General features: G+C 43.2%; 1 protein-coding gene across 4 annotated transcripts in view; it reads right to left on the minus strand.

Moving 5' to 3' along the window:
* Nucleotides 1-21,871, minus strand: part of LOC102444672 (uncharacterized) — a 208,223-nt gene extending 186,352 nt beyond the window's left edge. For 2 of the 4 annotated variants that reach the window (XR_012905948.1, XM_075936411.1), the window contains exon 1: nt 21,452-21,871. Coding sequence is in view for 2 of the 4 variants with exons in the window: in XM_075936411.1 (XP_075792526.1) it covers nt 21,452-21,512 (61 nt within the window). In the remaining 2 variants the exon portion in view is untranslated. Of the gene's footprint in view, nt 1-20,025; nt 20,206-21,451 lie in introns of all 4 variants that reach the window. The other 2 variants (XM_075936410.1, XM_006120245.4) reach the window with 2 other exon arrangements.
* Nucleotides 21,872-22,463: the final 592 nt, after the last annotated feature.

Here is a 22,463-nt window from a genome sequence, read left to right on the forward strand (position 1 = left end):
ACTGAATTTAGATCAGAACCTGTATGCATTATATTTAATATACACACACACACAAACACACACACACACACACACACACACACACACACATATATCTATATCTATATCCAGGGCTCGCCGAACTGCGGCGAGCCCTGCTCGCCAGCCGCACTGACTGGAGATCTGCGCAGGCGCAGATCGCCCGAACCCGGCTCTTCCAGGTTGCAATCTACTCGCCACGAGCAAGTAGATTGCATTATTTGTCGAGCCCTGTCTATATCTATATCTATACACACACATACTACATTGATTCCTATCACATATTGCATGAATCAATCCCTTAATAGTTTGTGAATTATGCAGCTTGCCAATAAGGAAATGGGCCACACCAGCCTTGAAAGCACTTTAACTTGGTTGTTTTTAGTCACGAAGGACATGCTGTCCTGTAATTATTCTGTCATTTCTTAAAAGGTGAAATCCTTAACAGGTTCGTGCTTTGTGTGTTGCTATGTGTATGTGAGAGTTTCTGTCTGAACATGTCTTACAGAACTGGAATCATTATTCCAAGTTACTTTTACAAGGAACTACATAGAACTGGACAGCTTAAAATGTGTTAAATATCCTTAGAGTTTGCGTGGATTATTTTGGGGGCTGGAAGCAGGGAGCAGTATAGGGCAGAGTCAAGGAAATCATTAATGCATTCCAATTACAGGCCTGATTCACAAAATACACCACTGCATAAAAGTGTCACTTTCTGTTTTGATTCTGTCAGTAACGTAATGTAATGTGTTTTCTTGTACCATTTAACAGGGACAGTATCCGCAAAATGTGCAACTTTAAACAATTATGCAAATTTTAAAGTAATGCATGAAGAGAAGAACTAAAAGGAGATTCTGGCATTAATCAGTGATTCCAGGCTCTGCTTACAACAGTTGAGTAAAATATGGACTAACCTTAGTGCTTGTGGCTGAGAAGCAAAGCTTTTCTTCTGTCTCAAATTAACTGGAGTTTTAGCTTATTCAAGAAAAATGTAAATGCTATGGGAATACAACGTTCCTTTTTCTGTACAAAAATCTGCCATCCATTTTAAAGGACTAGCACTGTGAAACATCACAGGATATTTCTTATATAAGTCAGAATGAATATTTAGTGAGTTTTAACATCAGCTCCTAGAATGATATACAAAGCAGATGAATTACGGAGGTATAAGAAGAGATACTTTTTTACAAGTCCTGCCATGCCCAAATATTGCCAGTATATCAGATAAGTGTATGACGCTAATACAGTAGTACATTGGATATGTTGGTATGATGAACTGGCTTGGATTAAAGTAGAATCAGCACAATTTGGATCAAAACTAAAAGAGGATAGAGCTTGAACTTTTGATATTTTAAAAAGTGTAGTAAAATTATTTTTTAAATAAAGATGGGTCAAAAAGAAAATGGGGGACCAGAGCACTTCAAATTTTAGGGAAGACCAGACATTGATCCCAACTTTGAAGCTCAGGTCCATTTCTACTGGTTAAAAATACCACATAACTTTTTTTTTCTGCAAAGCAGCGAAATAAAGACAAGCAGAGCCATTGTCATCATGAATTGACCAAAAAGTCCACCCACCTCAGTCGGGGGAAGGAATATGATAGGGCTGGCAGTAAAGAGATGGGGGCAGTGGATATTCAGCCTTACAAACGCTGCAGGTCTAGCCAAACTGCCTGCTTAGGGAGGACAGGAATTTTTTCTGACCTATGACCAATTGGCAGAGGCCTGGGAATTTGTACTTTCTTTGCAGCATGTATGAGCCACAGTTGTTTTAGCTCAGCACAGGATGGTAAGACTCTGAGTGAAGTGAGTCAAGCCACCCAGAGTTACAGATGACATTGTGTAAGCACTATAAACCACACATTTGGACTCCAAAGAAATGTGCTTAATACCCAAGGGCAGAGGTGGGCAATAATTTTTGATGGGGGGAGGGGCACACCCAAGATTTTGGAAAGTGGTTGAGGATCTGAGCGACATGCGGGGCAAGCAAAGGAGCCTACCTGGGGCTCCGCATTGCCTCCATGGGCCGGATCCGGTAGCTTGGCAGGCCGGATGCGACCCACTGGCCGTATTTTGCCCAGGCCTGCCCAACGGTATATCTACAGTACAGGGAAGACTGAAGATGCCTCTGTCGGTCTTCCAGAGTTCGAATTAGTGGGTTTAGTGAAGACACACTAATTTGAACTCAGAGGGGCACTCCGGTCAATGCCAGTAGTCCTGCTTCCATGAGGAGTAAGGGAAGTTGAAGGGAGCATGTGCTCCCTTCGACTTCCTGCAGTGGGGACAGCGCCAAAACTGAGTTAAGGCACTTCAACTTCAGCTACACCATTAACATGAAGTTGGGTATCTTAATTTGACCTTGTCCCATAGTGTAGACATATCCCAAGTGAAGTGAGTCAAGCTACCCAGAGTTACGGGTGACATTGTAAGAGTGCTATAAACCCCACATTTGGAACCACTTCATGCCTAGAATAGGTGAGTATGGATGATGGGAGGGTAACGCTTGTTCTCCAAGTTTAAGTGTAAGCCAGCTGCATAACATCCATTAATGTATCTGTCAGTCCTCATTTTGCTGCCATGTTCAGATCAGTGAGGAAATACTACCTTTCTTACACAAAAGCCTGATCATCAAGATTTCTAGCCCATTCTGCAGACCACTGGGGTTCAGATAAGCATCCAAAAGTTTGGATATTATCTGAACTAAACTGACCTCAGAATCTTTTGAGGTTTCACAGTCTCTGGCTTCAATACGTAAGCACAATGAGCACTTAACTAGCAAGTGTCAGCTATTCACTTTGAATTTCCCAGCTTTAGGTCAGACCTGAATGTCACTTAAACAATATTTTGGTGTTACATTTTAATTTTAAAAGGATTATCAGGAAAATCTACCCTTTCCTTTAATTCTCTTTGAAAATTGGCAAAAGTTTTAGAAGGATCTGCTAATATCCTCACTAGGATTGATAAAATACTTAGAATAAAATGTGTAATGTAGATGAAATATTAAAAAAAATATTTGGTGGAGAAAAGAAAAATAGAAAGATTTTCAATCTGAAACTACAAGTGCCATAGTAAATTACTTGGAATGCAGTGCCGTGTGATGAAATACCATAAATTACGGTGAGATTTTCTTTGTGTCAGTAGTCAGTTCTGGAGTTTATTGATAAGACATTTTTTAAAATGAAGCTAACAATTACATACCACTGAATTTTGCTGCCTATTAGCTGATTACAACACTTGCAATAAATAAAATAAAATCCTATTTTTCTATACAAACTTTAGCACCACATAGTATTCTACCCAAGACTGCATAGATCTATCTATTCAGTTACTCCTTTCTAACATATACATGGCATTAATAAGCTTGGGCAGCAAGTCATTTGCTAATATTAGATGTGAAAGTCACTGTGGAATCAAGACTGAGATGAGATGTAACAAATGTATTGCTTCATACACACAGGTCTTCAAACATGAAAATCTGACAAAGCTCAAGAAGCTGAACAGGATGTAAATCAGTTCTCAGATGCTGCTGCTCTTAATGCTCTTAAAGTACATTGGATAATTAGGTAACTTAATTTATCCAAACTGGGTGTGAGGTTGTGTTTTAAGCCCTGGTATGGAATGTGCTGTCATATGTCTCTCTAATTTACTATGATATTCTAACATAAGGGTTTTTGTACTAAATCACATACCTGCTCCACAAATGACCAGCTACATTCCAGTGGTACCCCTTTGAAAGTTATGTCAAAATCTCTGCAGTTTCAGGGAGGAAAGTACCTCATTCTCTTTGCATTAGTCACCCTGCAAGAGATTAATCCTAATGTGCTTTCTCCCCTTCCCCTTCTCTACAGGCTTGGCTGGCACACCCAGGATTTATATTACATACCTGTAATTTCTCAACATTTAGCCCAAAGTGTGTACACTTAAATGCAGACAGCTATCATCTTTCCAGAAACTATTAACTACAACTTTACTGTAATAAGTTACTGAGTTAAAAAATGAGGCCAGCCAAGGGGTGCTTTCTGGGGCTTGGTAAGAAGCTGACACACAGCTAAATTGGGTAAAAACATATGTGCGTGTGCATACACGCAAGCACACAGGAACCTGGTATGTGTCAAAGAAAGGGCAGCATGCTGAAAAAACTCTTTTCCCTTATTTCATCTTCCTTCCATTATCTTCCCCGTTACACTGATTTTAAGCAAGCACTGGCATCCATTTGATGTCACTAGATTGTTTGCAGACCTTATGACAGTTGCTAGCTTCCTCCCAGCTGCTTCCTGCCCTATCAGTATGCAAACAGCCTTCTCTCTTCTACCTCCACCCACCTCCATGAGCAAAGGCTAGAAGTGCCAATTTATACAGAAACCATAAGCCCTACAAGCAATTACTCTAGTAATTTTTTTATTTGCTTTGTTTTACCAAAAAGACTTAATTCCAAATGCTAGGCGCTCATGCCATTTTTACTAAAAAGCAGGGGGTGAAAGTAGTACTTACCAGTTTTCAGGGGTTCTGAGCAAGGTAGGGTGGCAGCTCAGAGGTGGGACTAGGGAACCAGACTCAACTCCCCCCGTCAGCTATAGCCAGTGCTACAGCAGCATCTGGGGGCCCTCAGTCCTTTTAAATCGCTGAGCCCCAAGGCAGCTGCCCCTTTTGCTTCCTCCTATTTACTCCCCTGTTGTTGGCCCTGCTGGTAGGGTCTGGCAGTGCTGCCGAGCCCTACCAGCAGGGCCATCGACTGGGGGTTGGGAGTGGTGGTAAGTTAATGGTACAGCAACATGGCTGCATTTTAACACTGGTCATGTACAGCCTGGTACCGGTGTCTGCTTCTTGTTTATATGCCATACCAGCCCATACCAACGCACTTTCACCTCTGCTAAAAAAATTCCTGCCATGAGCTCTCAAGGTCCTGTCCAGTTCTAGTATTCTATGAAAAATAATCACACTAAACTCGAATGGACTAATATTCATTAAACCCCCAAACCACCATATCTTAGCCCCCTCCCTTTCTAAACATTTCTACCTCAGTTGGCCTGCACCATCAGAAAAAGATGGAGAAATAAATAGGCCAAGCATTGAGCCCTTAAGGTCAACAAGTCTGGACTCTCTTGATCCCAGGGGCAGATTAATTTCCAGATTTGATGGCAATTCTCTGATATTAGCCCTGATAATTCTCTGATATTGGGAGGTATTACAGATATTACAAATCTGGATTTTTACATGGTGCCTGACATTATAGTGTCTGATAGGGTTGCCAGGTGTCCAGGTTTTAATCAGAACACTTAGTCAAAAGGGAACTCTGAAGCTCTGGTTGGCACTGCCAACTGGGCTATTAAAAGTCTAGACAACAGCACAGGAGGGCCACAAGGCTAAGACAGACTTTGGCTCCCTACCTGCCTGGACTCCGTGCAACTCTTAGAAATATCCGTCAGATTCCTGAGATCCGTAGGCACAGCAAAGCTGTGTCCTTGTGTTGCCTCTTGCCCTGGTCACAGTTCCTGGGCCATGGGAGCTGAGGAGCCATCATCCAGGAGAAGAGACATCACACGGAATGTCAGCTCAATAGTTCCCAAATCCTGGGATCTGCAACTAATGGGAGCTGCAATGGTGGCAGCCCTATGGAGCCACTCTGTGCCTCGGGTCTGCTAATACCTGTTGGCCACTTTTTGGGAGCTTAAGTAAGTGCTGCTGGGACACCGTATCTCCAACTCTGTGTCCCAGCCTGGAGTCCACTCCTGTACCCAAACTCTCTCCATAGGCTGCACCCTCTCATCCCCCAAACCCCTGTGCCAGCCATGAGCCCACATCTGCACCCCAAACCTCTTATCCTCAGTCCTATCCCAACGCCAGAATCCCCAACTGTAGCCCTCACTTTCCTCTGGTACCTCAAACCCTTGCACCAGCCCGGTGAAAGTGAGTGAGGGTGGGGGAGAATGAGGGAAGGAGAAAGGGGGGGATGCAGTGAATGGGGGGGGGGTGGCAGCAGAGAAGTAGAGGGAGTGGGGCAAGGGAGTTTGGTTTTGTGCATTTAGAAAGTTGGCAATGTTAGGGTCTGAGGGCCTTCCACAAGTAAAAGGACCAACATTAATATGTCTCGCCCTTCTCCGCTGACAAGAAGTAGGCTTGGTTTAAGGGGTTTGTTTTTGATATACAAGAATGAAAGCAAGGGTGCTTCTACAGGAAAGCATGGCTGAAAAGGTGGATTTGACATTTGGCTCTGTAGAAGGACCTTTGCTGAGGATTCTTGCCTGATAATGCCCCGTTCCCAGTAAAATTGGTAGTTTGCTGCCACTGAGCTGATTTCAGTGGTTGTGGAATCGCATATGGAGAGGCAGCTAGGTCCAAAACCACTTACAGTATAAGACTAAAAAAGCACTATACACTTCCCTGACAAGCAAAATGGACGCCAATACAGATCGTAGTATAATGCGCTCAATGCACTACACACTGTGAATACAGGCAGGCCTGTTGAGCAGTAGCTTATATTTCTGAGTCATCTTAGGGTGTAGCCTCGTAATGAGTACAAAATGAGCGCAGGATGACACATTTTACAGCACATCTCTGATTAACAATAAATAAAGTAGCAGGCTTTTATGTTTCCTTGTGACAGATCACTTCTGTCACTCTCTAAAGGACTGATCTTGTAGTCTATATGCAGAGTTCTGTCTGCCTTAACCATCCTTAAGATACTTATCATCTTAGTGTATAAGTGCCCTCAATCAGTTTTCCCCGAATGTGAACTGCAGAGTAGGCCATTAGTTACTCACCATGGTAAGAATATAGACAGGAGACAACAGGAAATTTTCCCATGGGTAAGGTCAGCACCCGTGAACTAGGCTCCTGAACCCCCAAGGTTCCCAGTTTTGGCTGGACATATTCCTGGAGTACCTTCCTGTACCCAAACTTCTTCCCAGAGTCTGCACCCCTTATCCCCCAAATCCCAAACCCCTGGGTACTCCTCATAAAAACTTCTGCTTGGGTAGCGGAGAGGACTTCAGGAGATTTAACCACATGACAATCTTTAGTTAAAGATTAATCTTTAATTCCTGGAAACTCCAGGACAATCCTGGAGAGCTGGCAACCGTAGAGGGCAGGGAGGAGAGCCGGTCCTAGATACCAGTGATGGAGAGCACATCTCACTGCAACCAAGGCTCGAATGGCAGCCTGCTTCCCTGGCCAAGCTAAAACAGAAAGAACTTCTTGTGAATCAAATTGTACCACCAGCAGCTCCATGGCTTCATCACTGGAGCAAGCGGGAAGAGCAGTCCAGCTAGGGCCACAGCCTGCTCTGCCCACACCCTACCAAGGGCTCAGACACCAGACATGACATCCCCAGAAGCATCTCTTCCGCCTACGTTTATAGCCTCTGGGAAGGCATGGATGGAAACGGACACTGACTATTTACTGCGGGACGCCTATGACCATCTCAGTTTGCAGGAGGACTAATAAAACAGCACCAGTTCCACATGGAGCCACTCAGAGTCCCACATGGAGCCACTCAGAGTCCTCTTTCTGCCACTTCCTATAGACTAACTTGGACTGAGAAACATTGGCAGCTGTCACTTTTCCTGTAGGCTTCACTTAAAAACAACATCACCACAAATTTTCAACTGTACTCACAGGAGCTGAGAGCCACAACGGGGCCCTGGGTCAGGTGGGGAGGGGCCTAGCTCCATGCTTCCAGAAGAGGTGGGGCTGAGGGCAACCAGCCTTACGTGCCACCCAAGCACACCAGGCTGGCACGCCCAGCCCTTAGAGCTGCCTGGGGCCAGGGCTCTGTGCCATTTAGAAGCACTGGGTCCCATGGCAACTGACCCCTTTAATCCCCACCCCCCAATCAGCAGATTGCAAAGGTGTATTTGTGGTTCGGATGCCTGCTAACACAGCAGTTTTAAATGTGGAATAAACTATGAGCATATAAGTACAGGTTGCACCTCTATAAACTGGAACTCTCTTGTCAGCAACATCTGTGGTCCAGAAGGACCAGTGATGCTCCAGGATCAGAGAGTACCAGTGCACTGCGCAGGGGTGAGGGAGCCAGGAATCCAACACTGGGCTGGGGGGGGGGGGGGCAGGAGCTGGAAAGCCTGGCACGTGGCTCAGCTGGGGTGCGGGGAGGAGGAGACATCAGCTCAGATGGGGGAGAAACCAGGAAGCCTGGTTGGGGGGGCAGGGCAGCAGCCGGGGGAGGGCGGGAGGGAGAGAGAAATGACCTCTCCTGGTCCAGAAAAATCCCTCATTCAGGGTCACTCAGGTCCCAAGGGTGGACCAGGACCAGGACCAAGGAGGTCCAACCTGCAGCATGTGTCCACCAATGACGTTTTCCTAGGATCCTATGTTTAACATGTACAGTGAGCTAACACAAAGCACTTGTAAGCATCAGAAATAAAATTAAGACCATCTGGGATCAAGATAAGACATACAGTATCATATGGTACACATAAGTCTGGAATGGGGTGCAGCATGAAAGGTGATTATTGGGGTAAGCATGTAAAATAAAATGCATCAAAAATGTAAGTTAGATCTAGCACTTAAATTATGCCCTTTTATATCCAGATGCCAGTAATAAAACAAGACAGAATTGTTTAGGATATCTTCACTGTTTTAAATCTATTTTCTTCCAACTCAAATTCACATTACTATACATGGAAAATTTTCTGTAGAACCGTGAAAAAAAAAAACTTTAAACTGATGACCACTGGTGCCATTTTAGGACTCCCCCACATGGGAATAACCTACAAAAGGGAAGAAGAAACTTGCCAAGTTTCTGAAAAAATTCTGAAAACTACACTTACGTCCACACTGCAATTGCATCCTTTCAACAGAAAGTCTAAAGAATGCACAGGGTTTTCTGGCAGCGGTAAACCTCTTTCTATGAAGAAGAAGCCTTTTTTCAAAAGAGCTCTTTCAGAAAAAGGCATGTGTGAATGGGGAAAAGGGTTTTTTTTCCAGAAGGAGAGAACTCCAGGAAAAAGCACAGGTGCCCTGGTGGCCCCTCCATCCACAGTAATCACAACTTAAATGCACGATAGCGTCCTATCAATGTGGACACTATGGGTATGTCTAGACTACATGGCTCCGTCGACGGAGCCATGTAGATGAGTTTACTAGACATAGCTAAATGAAGCGGCGATTTAAATAATCACCACTTCATTTACATCAAAATGGCTGCCGCGCTGTGCCAACGCTCAGCTGATCGGCACAGCGGGGCAGTCTAGACGCACCGCAGTCAACAAGGGAAGCCTTTGTCGACCGCTCCGGTATGCCTCGTGAAAGGCATGCCACGTGAAATGAGGTTTACCAGAGCGGTCGACAAAGGCTTCCCTTGTCGACCGTGGCGCGTCTAGACTGCCCCGCTCTGCCTGATCGTCAGCACAGCGCAGCAGCCATTTTGATGTAAATGAAGCGGCGATTATTTAAATCGCCGCTTCATTTTGCTATGTCTAGTAAACTCATCTACATGGCTCCGTCGACGGAGCCATGTAGACTAGACATACCCTATCTTTCGAAAAAGCAGATTGCTTTTTTGATGCGCTTTTGCTATGTGGATGTTTTCTTTCGAAAGAAGTTTTTCTGGAAGATCTTTTCTGGAAAAGCTTCTTCCAAAAGAAGCCTGCAGTCTAGACATAGCCAGAGATAGAGACATCTACACAGAAGTCCTATGCCTCTGCACTGGATCCAGTAGCCCTTACCTTTGTATACCTATATTGGAGTCACACTGCAAGCAACTAATCAGCCTCTGCTGCCTATGGGACCCCCTACAAGAGGTTCCATTTACCAAGTGACAATGTAGGGTGCGTTAACTTTCAGAGTTTTTATCATTAGAAGACTCCAGAAGAGCCCAGTCCCTGTTCTGCCTCTTCCGACTGCATAATGGTGAAATCCTGCAGATCCACCGAGATGCTGCTGCAGTACTGGGTGGAAGTTAAGATAGTATCTTCAACAGCACAGGCTATCCTCACCCTGAAGACCCCAGGGGAACATAATGCCAACAGGGGGTCTATGGTTTCCACATAAATAAATAAAATATGGTATTTTATTTCACTGTAATAATACAGCAGATGCATGATTACTAGGAAAAACTGGTAAGTATATTTTATTCATGTTAAGGCTACTCAATTATCTTCTAATAATGCCTTGGATCACTGCTGTATCTTTCTGCATAGAATCATTCTTTAGTGTCTTCCACCCACCACTTTGAACAGACTTCTTTGGGCAAGTGGGCTTTTGGGATCTTTCCTAACTTATTACAAAGGACAAATCAGATGCACTTATTACTCCTCATCTCTCTCTCTCTCTCTCTCTCTCTCTCATTTTTAAAGAGCCTGAAAAAGAAAACACAGCTCAACTATTAGAAAAATTGCAGTGGATGTGCCCATCGGGTCTAAACCACTGAAGAAATAAAAAAGCAGGAGAAGCACATTTTGAAGTCTGTCTGCCCAAATGCCATTTTTATCTCAGTTCACTGGCAGCTGAGCTGTTTTGATCTTTCAGTTTCTATTAAAAAATACATTGGGAGTATTAAACACTCTAGACCCGCTTTTCCCTTCCTGTAACTGAATTTACTGTTGAACTGGCCACCCTGCATAATGAATTCTCTGTTATCCATGGAACAGTACAAGTATGTGCTGCTTCAGAGCAAACTTCCTCAAACTATACCAGAAGTGTACCTAAAACCCTCACAGAGGGGCAATCTATTGTGGAGAGGGGGTAGTTTGTTTTCCACGTCAATTCAGTCTAATAGGAATTGGATTGACACTACCAACACATTTCATAAAGACCACCAAACCAAACAGTTATCAAATGGGGGAGGAGGGGAGGGCGAATAATCTTGGGTTTCCAACAAAAATGGTCTGAATTTGGAATCATGACTGTTTTTTTAAATCAGCAGTCTCTTGAGTCTCTCCCCCACCCCCAATTATTTTAAGAAAAATGAAAGTTCAAAATGGCCCATTTGCTAGAGAAGCTGTATTGCGAGTGGCCACTGGGCCACAGCCAACAAGAGAATAGGACTAGACTTCAAAGCAGCACCAGCAATGAAAGCAAGAAATGAAACAGGATTTTGGCAACCTATTTAGGCAAAAACCTATAGCATTTGAAAGGGGTTTAAAACTGCACCCGCTATCCTCATCTTGCCTACTTTTTCGGAAACAAGATTATTTTGATAAATACAGAACAAACTTAATTTATTTACATTTAATTTAAAAACATATTAAAATCAACAATGTTCACTCAATTATCACAATAAATAATACACAATGACTTTGGGTACCTATGAGTGCACCTACACTGCACCCTTACCTCGAAATAAGCTACACAATTTGCATAGCTTATTTCGAGTGTATTTCAAAATAGCTTATTTCATAATTTGACACTGTCTACACAATAAACCGCTATTCCAAAATGTCCCTTAATCCTCGTGGAACAAGATTTACAGGGACATCGGAATAGTGTGCCCGTTATTTCAAAAAATATTTTGAAATAACAGGCGTGCTGTCAAGACATGGAATAGCTATGTCAGAATACACAGTGCCTCAGTACCCTATGACTGGCCTAAATCATGCTCCTACGACAGGTACGTGTGCTTTGTCTCCAGACTTGAATACATGAAGGGAAGCGCTAGTGGCCAATAATGCACACCCTATAGTATCTTATGCTTAAAAGCAAGTAGTGCAGCAGCATACAAAGTTACATATATTGCCATTGTAAAAGGGCTGAATATGAGCTGATAATAGATATTGGTCATAGAGTCATGGAAGAATGGATAAATCACTACATAAATCATTCATTTATAGTACAAAACAGTTATGGTAATATTGTACATATGGTAAGAGGCCCAACTGGGGAAAAACATTCTTCTGCACCTAGCCCAGTCATTCAAGAGCTCTGTTTTAAATACTTTTCCTCTCAGTTATTAAAACTGCAAAGTCCTCCTACATGTGCTAACTTTCAACCTTCAGATACCTGACTTTGACTACACATTTCTTTTTTTGGCCCCCTTCTTCCCTCCTGCCTGGAATATGCTGCTTTCAACATCAGTCAACATGGTAAAGCAGGTGCTCTTGGAAATCTGCTTTTAGAAGGGCTCAAGAAGTCAGTTTCAGGATTCAGCTTCTGGACTGCTGGAGGTAGAAAGACAGCCTGTCTGTAATGTACCACTACAGGGAATTCTAAAAGTAAGGGAAGACAAGCACTAGGCTCTATTTACACTTGAAGACTTTGTGTACTGTCAGTTTCACTAGTGATAGTGAACCAGTGAAAGGAAAGCAATGGTTGTGTACTCACTAAGGGTATGTCTACACTACAGCACTAATTCGAACTAACTTAGTTAAGCTAATTCGAATTAGCGCATCTAGACTTAAAAACTAGTTCGAATTAGCGTTTTGCTAATTCGAACTAGCATGTCCACACTGAGTGGACCCTGAACTAAGGTTAAGGATGGCCGGAAGCAGTGCCGGCAGGGCATCAAATGAGGACTTAGAGCGTGGAGCTGCTGTCTCAGGCTAGCCGAGGGCTGTGCTTAAAGGGACCCGACCCCACCCCGGACAGACAGTTCTCAGGGGTGCCCCGCTTGCAAAGCAGTCCTGGCTTGGAGTGCGCTCAGTGCCCACACTCGGCACATCACAGCACTCAGCCATCAGCCCGGCTGCACTTGCCGCAGGCTGCCATCCGGGGGGGGGGGGGGGGTCAATTGGGGGGCTGCAGGAGAGCTTCCACCCCGAGGAGCCCGCAGAGCCACCCCAGTCCTCCCCATTGGGGGCTCATACCCCATTCCTCCATCACCTCCTTCCACTTACCCCTCCCTAGCCCCCCTTCCTGATGTACAAAATAAAGGACACGTGTTCAGAAATAGAAACTGTCTTTATTCCACAAAACTCGGGGAGACTGGGAAAAGGAGGTGGGAGAGGGGAAGAGAGAGAGTGGGAGAGGGGAGGGGGAAAACTGGGAGGAGGGAGCTGGAAGGGGGAAGCAAGGGAAAGGAGGGGGTGGGGAAACTCAGGGATCAGGGTGGGGGTCTCGCCGGGCCAAGCGCCTCCCAGCACGGCGAGGGAGGGGGCCTCGGCATCCCCGGGGGGATGGGGTGGAGGGTGCAGAGGTTGAGGTGGGGGGTGTGGACATTGAGGAAGAGGGTGTGGGGGTTGAGGAGGAAGAAGTGGGAGGGGGCAGGAGTGGGAGGAGGGACAGCAGTTGGGGGGGCAGCAGGCGCAGGACTGGCACGGGGAACCATGCTCTGCAGCAGGACCTGCAGGTTTGTGCTCAGCCCTCGGACCTCAGCCAGCTGCTCCTAGCGGAGCTGGAGGTCTGCCCGCATCCAGGCCTCCACTGTGCGATGCATGGCTCGCAGGGCCCCCAGGTGCTGGTCCCAGTACTCCTGCCCGTGCTGTACTCCGTGCTGGCGGTCCGGAGCAGGCCGTGGGTGCGGGAGCATGTCCCGGGTGGGGTGGTGTGCCCTGCACGAGCAGCTGGTGCAGCTGTAGAGAAAGAAGAGAAGTGGTCAGTTCTCCCTGGGGACGCAGAGGATGATGCCCAGACCTCTCTCCCACCTTGCAACGTGAGGGTGACCGTGTCCTGCACCGTCAGAGCCGCTGTGCTTGTACAGAAGCCATGGTCAGGATGTCTGGCTCTCCCCGGGACTGGGAGCTGCCCCAAGACCGCACCTATGTCCCTGTGCCATGTATAGTGTGGCCGGGGCAGCGGGGGGGGGGGGGGAGTGGGAGATGTCCCCTGCCTCCGTGTAGAGGGGACATGTGAAGGGAAAGCATCCTGCTGGGTCCCGCCCCGGGGTTGGGAGCATGTCAGGTCTCTTTGCACAAGCATGTGCCTATTGGGCCATGGCCCCTGGGTGTCACGCAGCTGGAGCCACCTGCCCAAGGGTGGCATGGCACGTGCTCGCACGTGCACAGGTGTCTGCGTGATCCGTGGAAGGCATGGCCCACGCGTGTGGTCTCTGGTGTCCTTCCCCCCTCCCCCCCCCAAACTACTTAATTCAAACTACTTACCCGGTACGGTCTCCCTGGACGACCCTGCTGGAACAGCTGGCGGTGGTCCCTCCGGTGCGCCCAGGTCAGGGCCCTCCGGTCCCGGCTCGCTGTCCCCCGGGCTGGCATGGACCGCCCCGCCCCCCAAGAGTCGGTTGAGGGCAGGGAAGTAGGGGCAGGTGGCAGCCCCTGCTGTGGCGCCACCCCTGGTGGCCCTGGCGTACGCCTGACGCAGCTGCTTGACTTTCAGGTGCACCTGCTCCTGGGTGCGCCTGTGTCCCTTTCGGGCCATGGCGGCTGCTATGCGGCCATAGACAGCCACGTTCCTCCTAGTGCGGAGTTCATGGAGATTGGGGGCCTGCCCCCAAACCTCAATGAGGTCCATGACCTCCGCACTAGTCCAGGAGGCCGCGCACCATCTACGTCCCCTGGCTGGCTCCTGCGTGCTGGGGGACTGGGCGGGGGACACGTCACTGCCACTGGCTGCCTGGCTCATCCTGCGGCCACTGGGTCAGGGGCAGAGACTGCTGGCAGGGCTGTTTCTGCAAAGTGCCGTCTGGCCAGAGTCTACCCCTTTAAGGACCCGGGGCTTATCAAAGTTAATTCATCTGTTAGTTCGAATTAACTTTGTAGTGTAGACATACCCTTAATTCCCCAGGCATCAGAGTGTTACATTTGCAGTACTTCCATCTGATATGAGAGTAGCGTTTTGAGGGCAGCTAGCCCCCAGTGCAGCTCTCTATACTTGTGGAGGGGGGTGATCACAAGGGTATCCTGGGTCCCTGCACAGCTCCCTTTCCTCAAACAATGTTCAGCTCCAGCAGCTCAGCACTGCTCCAAATCATTTGCTCCAGGGAGCAGCCATTGTCACCTGGCCAAATAATAAGTGAGCAATTGCCATTTCAGAGTCTGCTTTTTGTTTTTAAATTTTTTTATCAATTTTGAACACGTTAGAATGAAAACAATTTTGAAATTTCAAAGCTTTTCATGAAAATATGTCTTCATTTTTCAACCAGTTCTACGTGGTGTGAGTAAAGCAACCACCCCATCATTCCAATAATATCTTTTTACCACAACACACTTTCATGTATTTCTTATATCTTTTATAACCAGTACTACAAATATGTAAACCAAGTTAATCAGGCACAATATATCTTTAAAATATTAGATCCAGTTCACGTTCATAACATTTATGATATTTATTTTGACATGATGAATTTATTAATTTAAATACTAAACTATAAAGAAAATAAAAAGCTTTATCTCTACATAATTAAATTTAAAAATTCATAATTCAAATTTTTTCTGCATACATCCTTCAATGTTTCTGTCTCACTACAGTGTAAGAAAGTTGAATTTAATTCTCTGGATAATATAAGTCTAAGAGTATATGTCAAGACTGTGGTTCTATTTTGGGATACCGAAAGTATCCCTAAATAGCAATGCTGCATCTTTAAATGTGCTCATTATTTCCCGAAATAGCGCCAAATTTCAAAATAAGATCTTTCAACCTAGACTCGGAATAAGCTACGCAATTTGCGTAGCACAAATTACATAGCTTATTCAGACAGAAAGTTCCTGTCTAGACACACTCTAGCAGAAGAAGATGGCACCATCTGATATGTGCTGAGCCTTTGGGAGAAGAGTCCCAGGTGGTCCAAAGATAACTGTGGAGAAAACTGGAAATGATTGGCAAGGTGTGAAGCAAGTCACAATCCGTTTTTTTGGACCAACTAAGGTTGGTGCAACATGATATTAAGGAAGAAGAAGGAGAATAGTTTTATTGTAAAGGACCGTTGACAAAAGTGAATCACTTCATACCATTTTTTTGTAAGTAGGTGGATTTTTTAAGTCCAAATGATAACATGATCCAATTCATGATTCAGTTTTTTAAAGTATCAGAGAGTAGCCATGTTAGTCTATCTACAAAAATGAGAATTCCTATGGCACCTTAAAGACAAAGGGTATGCCTATACTTGCACCCTCTTTCGAGAGAGGGATGCAGATGATGATATTAGAAATTGCAAATGAAGCTGGGATTTAAATATCCCATGCTTCATTTGCATATTCGTGTTATGGCGCTATTTTGAAATAGCACTATTTCAAAATAACAGATGCTGTTAAGACATGTTTATTTCGAGAGAAAACCCTTCTTTCGATATAACTGGTAAACGTCATTGTATGAGAAATTAAGGTTATTTCAAAATAGCGCCATAATGCAAATATGCAAATGATATTTAAATCCCGGCTTCATTTGCAATTTAGAATGTCTTCATTTGCATCCCTCTTTCGAAAAAGGGTGCAAGTGTAGACATACCCTGACAGATTTATTTGAGCATAAGCTTTCATTGGGAAAGTCCCCATCCATTTGAGCAAAGAGAGATTTAGTAAATATCTGAATGGAATGTATACAGTTGAACTCTACTGGTTCTGCAGAGAGGCCAATGCTCCATACACTCAGTCTATTAATTACTAAAACATTCTGAAGTGCTTTCTTCAATACAGAGACACAAATAAATGAAAAAGAGCTATTTGCTGTTCCAGTGAAATACTGGCATATTCCTTGGATTGATAGAACAATCACTTTAAATAAATGGAAAGAATTATATAGAATTCAATATTTTCTCTACATATATTGGGTACATATATGAGAGCGTTCACTTCTCAGGTTCCGCATGTGAAAATAAAGAAAACCGTCTTGTAAAAAAAAAAAAGGTTTCTCTTTGACAGAAATGCTGTTCAGAGTGATTGATTTAAAAGTGCTGAACTCACATGCTAAGTCTCAAATCCAGGAACCACCAGCTGAGCTGGGATTCTAAATTACAAGGATGGAGTGAGTTTTTGAGTTGTGATGCATTAAGCACTGGAGGCAATTGCTTTTCTCACCTGTCCCACAAGGGAATAAGGAAGGGAAACATTTAAGAATTAAGAAAAGAAATCTTAGGACTATTGAGTTACCACATATCATAATGCTGGAAGCAGACTCAAGGTTTGCATTAGAAGGGAACTTCACTGAAGAATTTAAATAAATCTTTCTTTAACCGTGTGTCATTTGACAAAGAAGTGGGGGAAGACACAATAAATAAGATAAAGCTATGTATATTAATCAGTTGAAAAAAGGCTGTAAAGTTCACTCATCAAAAGAGGAAGATCTACATTTCCACTGAGTTGAGGGACGAATAATCAGGAGCGGGCACATGGGCGGACTCTCTTCCTGTACATTACTAACTTCACTTTAAGTGAATGGATTTTTAAAATCTAGTTTACATAGGGATACTTAAGCTCTGTTTACTTTTGCCATTTCTCTGAGACTAGACAACAAAAAACAACCTTAGTTTCACTTTTGTTTGTAGCCAGTTTCACTTTTAACACACACAGTGGCCCAGAGATTGAAGTTCTAGCAAGGCAGTATTTGTTTAAAAGCAGCACCTTTCATTGGAACTGAAACCCACAAACATTTCACCCTTCCTAAGCTTTTATATAAGCTTTCATAGCGCACTTACATTTTAGGTCAAATTTAAGCCAATAATGTCCCATTAGCATATATTCAATGGAATTACACAAGATGAATTTAGCCCATCATGTTAGCTCAACCATTGGATTAATTTGCAAATTATGAGATTTAATAGAAAGTTACATCAGTTTCTTTCTTTTATAATTGTGTATATATTTTCCTTACATGCTTGTTTTTCCGTTGCCATGTAAAAGGGATAATGAAGTTGTTTGTATATATTTTTTAAATATATAAATGAAAAGCAAAAAGGAAAAACAAGTTATGTCACTTGAATAATTGTCTCAATAAAGGCTTATTTTTTCCAATTTTTGTTTGGTAGTTTCAGAGCACTCCCAATTCCAGAGCAAATTTTTTATCAAATCATAGACAGTAAACTCTGAACAGAGAATAATCAGCAAAGTACTATACTGAATAACCTGTACAATATTCATAAAATACATTAGTGAACAAATACATATTCCCTGATGGACGAGCAAATCATCAGATATCCTACGAATTCTTTCCCACTCCTATTTCCACAAGTAGCATTTTTGTCTCTGAGCTTGATTCCTGAACTCTTCTTAGAACAGGATAGTAGTTTCATCAGGAATCTTGGGATATTTGGGATTATTTTAAATGGATCTCATGATATTCTTATTTCTACCTCCAACTTCATGAATCTTTGCCCTTATACAAGATGGCAGCTATCTCTCATTACTGTCAATAGAAATAAAGCAATAGGTGTTCTTCAGCAAAGTAGCCTCTGTTTCTTCTTGACCTTCGCAGGTGAAAATGAGGCTGCCCTCAAAAAAGATGACTACCACCTCTCATTGTTTCCACTGGGACTTAAACTAAATTGCTATCAGGGAAGATGGCAGCCCCATATTTAGCAAGAAGAGCTGGCCAACTAAAGGACAGGAGAATGTGAAAGTGTTGGGAAAGAGACTGAGGATGAAGAAAGATAGGAGATATTTAGGAAAGAAAACAGGAGACTGAGTCCAGACTATGGGGAACAGGATGCAGATTCAGTGGAGCAGGAAGCAGGTTGAGAAGATCCCTGGGAAAGTGGCATGGCAAAGAAGGAGAATGTGATGGGACGCAAGAGGAGAAGTGTAAGTAAATTAGAAGGACATATGAATACCGGCCAGGGTTAGGTAAAGGACTGTGGAGGGAATATACGAGATAGGCAGTTGCCTATCTTATTAAGATAGCAAGAAAGCAGGTCCCTATACCCATGAGGTAGGAAAGGATACGAGCAGTCTGCAGTTAGCACCAAGTGGCAAACAGCCTTTTGAGAGTATAATTAGGGTTGAACTTAAGACTCAGAAGTGATCAAATACAAATTGAAGAGAATTGGGAAAAAAACAAAAATACTGTTTTTCTAATCTCATTGTTTTTAAACCTGCTTCATGGGTTTGTTTTTTTAGCTCTAAACATGAGGGATTGGCAATATTGCACCACATGTTGTAGGCCCAGTTCAGCCCTGTAGCACGTTACAGAGACACTGAAGTTGCTTTCTTTTGCTTTCACTTCAAGAAACTAGAACTAGCAAAAGCACCTGTGCACTCCTGTCTCTTCCAGTCACACTTGCCCACTGTACTGGAGGGGATAATTCTGGCTCTACGCCATCCAGAGTTTCCTCTATGTCAGGCCAATTCTCGATCGGCTGGAGCTGTTGGCATTACAAACCCTTGCTGTTTAGACTGTACATTTCTAAGAGCAGAAACCAAGTTTCTGTCTACGCCGCATACTCATCTGTATCACACTAAACACAGGATGGGTGCTTAGCAAATGTTAATATTAAACAATTACATAAAATATATTGCTTTCCAGAGAGGCATTTCTGGATGTTTATTAATCTCAGCTACTTTCTTTCTCAGTGGTCCTCACAGCCACCTCATCTGAAATAGCCTAAGTACCAAGTTAGGAAGTTCTAAAGTTTGCCTGTCTTAAGGACAAAGGTGAGGTAAAGAGTAACACCATATAAACTCAATGCAGCACATTAGTGCTCTGGTACTGTGTGTGTTCATATTCACCTATAGGCTCCATCTCACTGTCCTAACTTAGCTTTAAGCTTCTATTAGTAGTATCTGCAAAAAACGTAGGATCAGTCAACAAATAAAACAGCTTAAAAAAAGTGCTCTGGGATCCTGGAAAGATGGTGGATGGGTTTTTACTCACGCAGTAAACCTGGTTCACTTTTTACCCCATTAGTCTTCTACCTGTAGCATTTCACCTCTGTTCAAAAGAATGATTTGCAGCTTTCATCTGTGATGTTTAATTTAGTGATAACTAATGATGGAGGTATCTAGAAAGCAGGTGCAGCCAGTTGTTCTCTCCTTTCCCCTTGTGTCCTGTCACCACCCTGCCAAGATCACTCTTGAATGGCAACACAATCCTACAAAATGTTATCTGCATTTTTTAAATTAAGTCTGTATATACCGGGTTAGTTTTTCCTATTTTGACAGCAATACTAGCCTCAAAGCTATTATTTTTAAAAGCCAAGCAAAAAAATGTATTAATGTCAGTTGGTATCTATTACCTGCCTAACTTGTCTCCAGAGTTTTGACTCATGTCCAGTGACCTCAAACAGCTGTTGCAGATATGACAGAAAGATATACACTGTGGGCCAAATTCCATGCTGTTCAACCTCAGAAGAGTCAATGGGGTTGGATGAGGTGTAGGTAGATGCAATGCCTGGCTCTCTATCTTTGTTTTTGCCCTGCATTTTAAGATATATGCATGTTGAATTTTCTTTATTGCTGTTGTTGTATTTAATAATAGTCAAGGCAAATTTTAAAAGATATAGGACAGGTTTTCAGCTGATGTTAAGTCAGCTTAGCGCAATTACACATATTTATACCAACTGAAAATCTGGCCCACCATCCCAGAGCATTCATCTACCATTGTTACAACTTATGGGCTATGTCTAGACTGGCATAATTCCGGAAAAGTTTTCTGTTAAAAGCATTTTTGGAAAAGAGCATCTAGATTGGCACAGACGCTTTTCCGCAAAAGCCCTTTTTGCGGAAAAGCGTCCGTGGCCAATCTAGACTTGCTTTTGCGCAAAAAAGCCCCGATCGCCATTTTCGCCATTGGGGCTTTTTTGCACAAAACAAATCTCGGCTGTCTACACTGGCACTTTTGCGCAAAAGTTTTGCACAAAAAGGACTTTTGCCCGAATGGGAGCAGCATAGTATTTCCACAAAAAGCACTGATTTCTTACAGTAGGAAGTCAGTGCTTTTGCGGAAATTCAAGCGGCCAGTGTAGACAGCTGGCAAGTTTTTCCGGAAAAGCGGCTGATTTTCCGGAAAAACTGGCCAGTTTAGACACAGCCATGCTGTATTTAACAACTCTGGAAGATCAAAACTGGAGTTTTGTTTTCCATCATTTCCCTTCTTTCCTTTCATTTTTTGGACAATGTCACTTTCAACAACCAAGGAGTACTCTAAGCAGTCAGGGACCTAGAACTCACTCACGCTTTCACAGATATTAACGGGATACATTTTCCATGACAACCTAAGCTCTACTTTGAGTGGGAGGTGGAGGAAGTCACATATCCATCTCATACCAAAAATATGCACTTTGTTTCTTATACCTTTACCTTGCAGAATATGGGCTTGTGGCGCACTCAGAGTACCTTGTACCCAGACACAGCATTGTCTCTTTGGGGGACAGACCCAAAACATCCTACCTTTGCTAGAGCTATGAACTAATAATACATTTGTATTCAATATTTAATAAGCACTTTAGACAAACATTTCTATAACCATCCCTTTCTCCAATATTCTGTTTTTCATAACAATATTAAAAGAGAAAAACATTAAACTTGAAACAACAGGCACTGAAATTGTAAAGCTTCATTATGTTTCCTCCTTCCCTGCCCTCTTCTCCTCCGCTGATATAAATACAGGCTATGGTAGATACAGTCAGGTATTCTTTACTTAATTATGAAGAACATAGTTACCTGCATGGATAATAAGGGATGACTCAGGATAGGTTTTTAAAGATTCATAACTATTGTCCATTATCTAGTTCTTTCACTGTTTGCAAAGTGTCTTTTGATAAAGCCTTTTTTCTCCACATATATGTTCCTGCAAATTGGTCTGACGTTCTTCTCCTTATTGTATTTTCTTCCAGATTCTACCATAGCAGTCTGGGCATTAGTCCAACATTTATAAATGAAAACTTCTTCATGCAGCACAACGTCAGCACTTCATATCAGCAACTAAAATACTGTCCCTCTGTCCTGAATCCAAACACACCATAACAACAGACTGCGTCTTTCAACTTAAAAAAACAGCAGAGATCTTTGTTTGTGTAGGAAGTTGAAGCATCTCGGACCAATGAGCTTTCAGTGTGGGCTTGGCTCCAGCCAGAGAAGAGTCTCAATTGGAAACAGGAACTGAAAGTACACTTAGTTAAGCCTGCTTTCTCTCTACCCAATCTAGCTGTCTAAGTAAATGCCTGACCTTTTGTTTAAGGTTCAGTCATAGACAAATGTGGCATTTTGATAAGATACAGTAGACTAATTTATTGGCTATTTTTTTTAAAAAGGGAAAGGAAGTTTTATTATGGATTACTGTGGTTTCCTGAATTTTTTCATGATTAAAAACATCTGAAAGACATTTCAGCATATCACAAACTGAGGAAATCCAAAGTATGTAACTTCTAAGCAAGTGATGCCACTGCAAGTGTGTGCCAAAATTTACAATAATCTTTTTTTGTATTTATTTATTTATTTATTTATTGGAGAGGAATGGATGGAGGTAGAGGCAATAATGAGTGAACTGCAAGTACAGAAATATGCTAACTTGGAGAACTATTACTTCATAAAAATATTGTAACTTCTGGAAGGATTTTTTAAAAAACATTACATGTGAATGAAACCTCTAAAATAATTTATTTTCCAAAATTAATTGGATTCCTGGTAAAGGTCTTTCTGAAATGAACAAATGATTGCAAAAACCCAGACAGAA

This window comes from Pelodiscus sinensis, chromosome 9 (genome assembly GCF_049634645.1).
Source record: "Pelodiscus sinensis isolate JC-2024 chromosome 9, ASM4963464v1, whole genome shotgun sequence".
Lineage (NCBI taxonomy): Eukaryota > Metazoa > Chordata > Testudines > Trionychidae > Pelodiscus > Pelodiscus sinensis.